Source organism: Triticum dicoccoides, chromosome 4A, assembly GCF_002162155.2.
Source record: "Triticum dicoccoides isolate Atlit2015 ecotype Zavitan chromosome 4A, WEW_v2.0, whole genome shotgun sequence".
Classification (NCBI taxonomy): domain Eukaryota; kingdom Viridiplantae; phylum Streptophyta; class Magnoliopsida; order Poales; family Poaceae; genus Triticum; species Triticum dicoccoides.
In genome coordinates, this window is record NC_041386.1 from 452,947,317 (window position 1) to 452,954,056 (window position 6,740).

General features: G+C 54.2%; 1 protein-coding gene and 1 pseudogene across 2 annotated transcripts; both read left to right on the top strand.

Moving 5' to 3' along the window:
• Positions 1-1,526: 1,526 nt before the first annotated feature.
• Positions 1,527-4,382, top strand: LOC119286135 (probable leucine-rich repeat receptor-like protein kinase IMK3). 2 transcript variants are annotated; one of them, XM_037565482.1, is made up of 3 exons: positions 1,527-3,453; positions 3,536-3,660; positions 4,299-4,382. In XM_037565482.1, exons 1-3 carry the CDS (start codon positions 1,710-1,712, stop codon positions 4,365-4,367), a joined length of 1,938 nt encoding a protein of 645 aa, XP_037421379.1. In that variant the 5' UTR covers positions 1,527-1,709; the 3' UTR covers positions 4,368-4,382. The 2 variants fall into 2 exon arrangements, with proteins under 2 accessions (XP_037421379.1, XP_037421378.1); XM_037565481.1 differs by having other exon boundaries at positions 1,540-3,453; positions 3,536-4,373.
• Positions 4,383-5,629: 1,247 nt separating this feature from the next.
• Positions 5,630-5,765, top strand: LOC119290352 (annotated as a pseudogene).
• Positions 5,766-6,740: the final 975 nt, after the last annotated feature.

A 6,740-nucleotide genomic window follows, 5' to 3' on the forward strand; every position in this document is an offset into this window, starting at 1 on the left:
TCTCCTTATAACCTGAATATTATGTCGGTATTGCTAATAGATGTGTCAAGGTATTTTCTTACTCCCTCCCAAAATATAAGGCGCGATTGACTTTTTATAGTCTTTGATGCACGCCTTTGACCACTAATATATATCAAAGTATATGGATTGAACATGTATAAATGACATCATCGTATTTGTCTTGCAAAACAATTTTATTTCATAAGTATTTATATAAATTTTATAGACATACAATAGATGAAAATCATAGTCACAGTTGTGCGACGAAGACCAAAAAAGTCAAACCGCGCCTTATATTTTGGGAAGGAGGGAGTACGTTGTTCATGCATTGGCCTTTATTTTCATGCTGTATCTTTATTTGAATGTTACTTGTTATGGTTATTTATTTGGGGTTATATTTTGTATATGATAGATTTCCAGAGTGTGACTCTCAGAGTACCACTCCAGGACTAAGGCAAGTTGCAATTTCGATGCAGAGACACAAACCCTACCAGGTCCGGGTCGTCAGAACACACATCAAATCAAAGACACGCTTTGGAGGTTAATTGAACAGTAGTAACGTCACATGGTGAATGTTGAGTCCAAGTGAACTAGATTTTCGCTCACACACACTATTGGGCCGTGAATCAAGATTGTTGCAACCATCGGTCGACCGGTGTTGAGCAAGTGGAAAATGCCTCCATGGTCCCCACTTGTTTTCATCAAGTTTGAGTTGCTCACCATGTGTGCCACATGGTCTCCATGCCGCCACTTAATATGCAAGCACTGTAGAGGCAAATGAATAACAAGTATGGTTTAAAGCCCTTCAATTTGCATAATTGTTTGAGTTTTTCTATATTCTTTTTAGATTTGATTTCTGCCACTACTAATTGTGGATTAGATGAGATAATTAGAGTTTTACTTAGACAAGTTGTAGTGCCTCGTTGGGATGAATGGCAATTGCACCATTTGTTGAGTAGATGTGCATGTTTATAGATTACACTTTGCATGGGGTGTGCGTGCGATGATGATGATGATGGATGTGGATAATGACTGATATCATGCATCAACGTACACCCCTCATCAAAACGAAAATGTATCTACATACATGCAGTAGAGTTGTATGGTCGCACAATAAAAAGTATAGAGTTGCAGATGTCCATCATCATTCTTTAGGTACGAAATCCACGACGCAAAGGCTGCGATGCGATGTGAGATCCACGCTCTCCTAGAGCTTTTGAGTGAGCCCACTCGACTCCACAGACCGCCGGGTGGCGTTCCATTGCGATGCACATGGTCACTCAGAAGCAAACAGAGGTGCGTGCGACCTGTGTCGCTTGTGGGCCCGAGTGACCAAACACCTGGAGGCTGGAGCCTGCCTCTGTCTCAGTCTCTGTGGCCGAGGCAGACGCACACGGGATTCCCGCGAGCACGCCTGACCGAGTCCAACCGGTCCCACGCCGCAGAGACCCGTTGCTCGCCTCGAGAGTCGAGATCGAGACCAACAGAACTAGCCGTTGCGACTCGCGAGGACGAGACTCGTGCCTCCCCTTTCTGCTCTGTCTTACTAGCCGTTGCCTCCCGTACCCCAATCCCCTCTCCTTCACCACTCTCGCTCGCCACTCCCTCCCACACTCGCAGCTTCTTCCTCCTCCTCCTCGAACCCATTCCACCCACAGCTAACCTCCTCCTGATTCGGAATATTCTGGTGAGCAATTCGGCCGACAGACATGCCGCCCCCGCCGCCGCCGCTGGCCCGGGCTGCCCGGCGCGGGCTACTCCTCCTCCTCGTCCTGCATTGCTGCTGGGGCACCCTCCTCTCAACGGCCAGCGCCGCCCACCACGCGGCCGGCGACGGCGTCATCATCAGCCAGGCCGACTACCAGGGCCTGCAGGCCATCAAGCACGACCTCTCCGACCCCTACGGCTTCCTCCGCTCCTGGAACGACACCGGCATCGGCGCCTGCTCCGGCCACTGGGCCGGCATCAAGTGCGTCAACGGCAGCGTCGTCGCCATCACGCTCCCCTGGCGCGGCCTCGGCGGCCGCCTCTCCGCCCGCGTCGGCCAGCTCACGGGCCTCCGCCGCCTCAGCATCCACGACAATGGCATCGCCGGCGCCATCCCCGCCGCCCTCGGCTTCCTCCCCGACCTCCGCGGCCTCTACCTGTTCAACAACCGCTTCTCCGGCGCCGTCCCGCCGGAGATCGGCCGCTGCGTCGCGCTGCAGTCCCTCGACGCCAGCAACAACCGCCTCACCGGCCTCCTCCCGGCCTCCCTCGCCAACTCCACCAAGCTCATCCGCCTCAACCTCAGCCGCAACTCCATCTCCGGCGAGATCCCGGCCGAGGTCGCGGCCTCGCAGTCCCTCCTCTTCCTCGACCTCTCCTACAACATGCTCTCCGGCCGCATCCCTGACGCCTTCGCGAGCGGCTCCAAGGCGCCGTCCTCGGCCTCCTCCGACGAGCGGAAATTAGAAGCCATCACCGGGACGTACCAGCTCGTCTTCCTCAGCCTCGCGCACAACACGCTCGACGGGCCAGTGCCGGAGTCGCTCGCGGGGCTCACCAAGCTGCAGGATCTCAACCTCTCCGGCAACAGCCTCAACGGCTCCATTCCCGACAACCTCGGCTCGCTTCACGACCTCAAGGCGCTCGACCTCTCCCGGAACGCGCTCGCCGGAGAGATCCCGGAGAGCCTCGCCAACCTCACCACCACCCTCCAGTCCTTCAACGTCTCCTACAACAACCTCTCCGGCGCCGTGCCGGCCTCGCTCCTACAGAAGTTTGGGCCCCCATCCTTCGCAGGAAACATCCTGCTCTGCGGCTACTCTGCTTCTTCGCCGCCCTGCCCGGCATCGCCGTCCCCCGCGCCGGCATCACCCGGGCAAGAGCCCACCGGACCCCGCGGCGGCCGTACAAAGAAGGAACTCATACTGATCATAGGGGGGATCGTTCTCGGCATCCTCATCTTGCTGTCCCTCTGCTGTCTCCTGCTCTGTTGTTTGATAAGGAAGAAGAGGTCGAGCGGTAGCACTGGAGCACGGAGCGGGAAGCAGTCGTCCAGCAAGGAAGCCGGTGCCGGTGCCGCCGCAGCGGCGGCCGGGAGAGGCGAGAAGCCGGGAACGTCGGAGGCGGAATCCGGCGGCGACGTGGGCGGCAAACTGGTGCATTTCGACGGGCCGCTGGCGTTCACCGCCGACGACCTGCTGTGCGCGACGGCGGAGATTATGGGGAAGAGCACGTACGGGACGGTGTACAAGGCGACGCTGGAGGACGGCAGCCTGGTGGCCGTGAAGCGGCTGAGGGAGAAGATCACCAAGGGCCACAAGGAGTTCGAGGCCGAGGCGGCGGCGCTCGGCAAGATCCGGCATCCCAACCTGCTGCCTCTCAGGGCATACTACCTCGGCCCCAAGGGGGAGAAGCTTCTCGTCTTCGACTACATGCCCAATGGCAGCCTCTCCGCCTTCTTGCACGGTGAGATTGTTAATTCTTTGAGCTGAATTTCACTCTGCAATCGTTGGTTCTGACATGAACATTTGGTTTGATTTGACTGTAGCTCGCGCGCCGAACACGCCGGTGGAGTGGGCGACGCGGATGACGATCGCCAAGGGCACGGCACGCGGCCTGGCCTACCTCCACGACGACGCGAGCATCGTCCACGGCAACCTCACGGCCAGCAATGTCCTTCTCGAGGACGGGTCCAGCCCCAAGATCGCCGACATCGGGCTGTCCCGCCTCATGACGGCCGCGGCCAACTCCAATGTGCTCGCCGCCGCGGGCGCCCTGGGCTACCGCGCGCCGGAGCTGTCCAAGCTCAAGAAGGCGAGCGCCAAGACCGACATCTACAGCCTCGGCGTCATCATCCTCGAGCTCCTCACCGGCAGGTCGCCCGCCGACACGACCAACGGCATGGACCTGCCGCAGTGGGTGAGCTCCATTGTGAAGGAAGAATGGACGAGCGAGGTGTTCGACGTCGAGCTGATGCGGGACGCGACCACCGGGCCGGACGGGGACGAGCTCATGGACACGCTCAAGCTCGCGCTGCAGTGCGTCGACCCGTCGCCGTCGGCCCGGCCCGAGGCACGGGAGGTGCTGCGGCAGCTTGAGCAGATCCGGCCTGGGCAGGAGGGACCCGGCGACGAAGCTCACGTGGCTTCTGCGAGCAATGAGTAGGCAGAGCAGAGCAGAGCAACCGGAGAAAACCAGGAGAAGATGATGCGATTTTTAGCTTAGCCCAGAGAGAGACATTTAAGAAATTCTTTGATTTAATTGCAAAAGTAGTACTACTGTTATCCATCAGTGTTTGGTTTGTATAGCAGGCAAGTCTTATTTGCAACTCGAATACGAAGGATGGCGAGAAAGGACTTGGTAATGGTCTTCCTCTTTGATTTTTACAGCTCCTGTCCAGTCCGTCTTCCTCTTTGATTTTTACAGCTCCTGTCCAGTCCATGAGCAACTTTAAACTAACAGATAATTTGGCGTATTTTTAAGAAAAACAGGAAATGACTGTACATACGATGTTTTCACACTAGCAGTGCAGAAGAAACACGACATAAATAAAAAAGACATATTTTTATAGAAGAAGCACGTCCGGGTGGGATCACGAAAATTCGCCCCCAACAGGGGTCTGAACCTCGGTCTGCAAGGAAACACCACTGTGTCCTTAGCCCAGTTCTCGAAGAAACACGACATCGAACCCTTATTTCCTTCGAACCAGTTGTATGTGTGTTGTTAGAATACGTAGGATAGAAGGAATAGTTGTCTGTTTAATCTGTTTCTATCTCTACCGCTATCCTTTCTTCTCCCATAAGTTGTAATCTCTCTCTCGTTGTAATCTGGAAGAATCCTAGCGATATTCCAATCTTGTAAGCCACGACAAACTTCCTATAAATATAGATGCGGCCCGAGACAAAGGGTTCAACGCTTCCCACGCAATCTCATATGGTCATCAGAGCCCTTCCTCTCGTACGTCTAGCTATCCCCTGAGATCGATCTGTTGATCGAGAGAGAACACAGAAACCGGCCAAGAGAGAACCATCGAGAGAGAATCCATGGCAGGCACCAATGCCAGCACCGCTGCTTCCACCATCGCCTCCACCTCCACTGCCCTGATCGGTTCCACCATGAGCACCCTATCCACCCAAAACTCACCTTCCACTTTCGCATCCTCATCTACCTTCAACAGCAGCACCTCCCTTGGTTCACCTCCATCAGAGAAGCTCACGAGGACGAATTTCCTCCTCTGGAAGGCCATCGTGCTACCCCAAATCAAGGGGGCACAGATGGAACACTTCCTTGACGCCACAAGCCCGGCGCCCCCTGCTACCATCACCGTCATTAATGACGAGAAGGAGGAGCAGGTCTTCAACTACGCTCGGTCGATCTGGTACGCCCAGCAGCAACAGGTACAAGGATACCTTATGGGATCTCTGTCACGTGAGGTTCTTGCGCAGGTCGCTACTCTGCTACTCTTCAGACACCGGCCGAGGTGTGGAGTGCCATCCACGCCTCTTTTGCTGCCCAGACGCAAGCTCAAATCGTCAACACCCGCATCGCCCTCGCCAACCTGCACAAAGGAAACTTGGGCATGTCCGAGTACCTTGCGAAGATCAAGGCTTTTGCTGATGAGATCGCTTGCACCGGTGATCCTCTCTCTGAAGGGGAGATAACCTCCTACGTGCTCAAAGGGCTGGACATCGATTACAATCCGGTGATTTCAGCCCTGGCTGCACGTGTTGAGCCGGTGACCGTCCAAGAACTCTACAATTAGCTGCTGAGTTTCGAAGCCCGTATGAATCTGCTGCAAGGTACCAATACTCGCCAATCTTCAGTTAATAATCTCACCCGTGGTCGTGGCAATGGAGGCCGAGGCCGTGGTCACCGTGGTCACCAGCAAGGGCGTGGCCGCGACAACAGCAACAACAGCGGGCGTGGGCGCGCCAACAACTCTGGCCCACGCCCCTCGGGTGCCTCCTACTCCAACTCCAGGCCAAGATGTCAGCTCTGCAAGAAACCAGGACATGAAGTGAAGGACTGCTGGCATCGTTATGATGAGGATTTTGTGCCTGAAGAACGCCACGTCGCTGCTGCAATCAGAGAACAAGAATAAGGAGGAGACACCATCTGGTATGCTGACTCCGGAGCCACAGATCATGTTACCAGCGAGCTAGAGAAGCTTGCAAACAGAGAAAGATACTATGGCAATGATCAAATAAACACTGCTGCAAGTGGAGGAGGTATGGACATACTTCATATTGGTCAATCTTCTATTAATCTCCCTACTTCTAAACGTGGTCTTCTTTTAAGAGACGTGCTTCATGTCCCTCAAGCAAACAAAAATCTTGCTTCCATGTCTCGTTTGACAACCGATAATAATGTTTTCTTTGAAACTCACCCCAACTATTTTCTCATTAAGGATCGGGCAACGAGGGAGCTCCTTCATCACGGTAGATGCGTTGGTGGCCTATATCCTATCACATCAAGAGCTTTTAGTCGCAAGCATCATCGTCAAGTCTACTCCGTCGTCAAACCATCCTTAGAGAGGTGGCATCAAAGATTAGGACATCCTTCATCCAAAATAGTTGATCAAGTAGTAAATAAAGGCAATCTTCAATTGTCTCATAGTGAGAATAAAGAGTCGGTTTGTGATGCTTGTCAATGTGCTAAGAGTCACCAACTTCCCTATCCCAAGTCGTATAGTGTGTCTCATGCTCCTTTAGAATTGATATTCAATGATGTATGGGGCCATGCCCGAGATTCTT

What these genes read in the sequence shown, in the direction of transcription:
- LOC119286135 (XM_037565481.1), top strand. Translation starts at nt 1,710, where the DNA reads ATGCCGCCCCCGCCGCCGCCGCTGGCCCGGGCTGCCCGGCGCGGGCTA. An exon ending in CCTCTCCGCCTTCTTGCACG is followed by an intron (nt 3,454 to 3,535) that starts GTGAGATTGTTA and finishes ATTTGACTGTAG; the next exon opens with CTCGCGCGCCGAACACGCCG.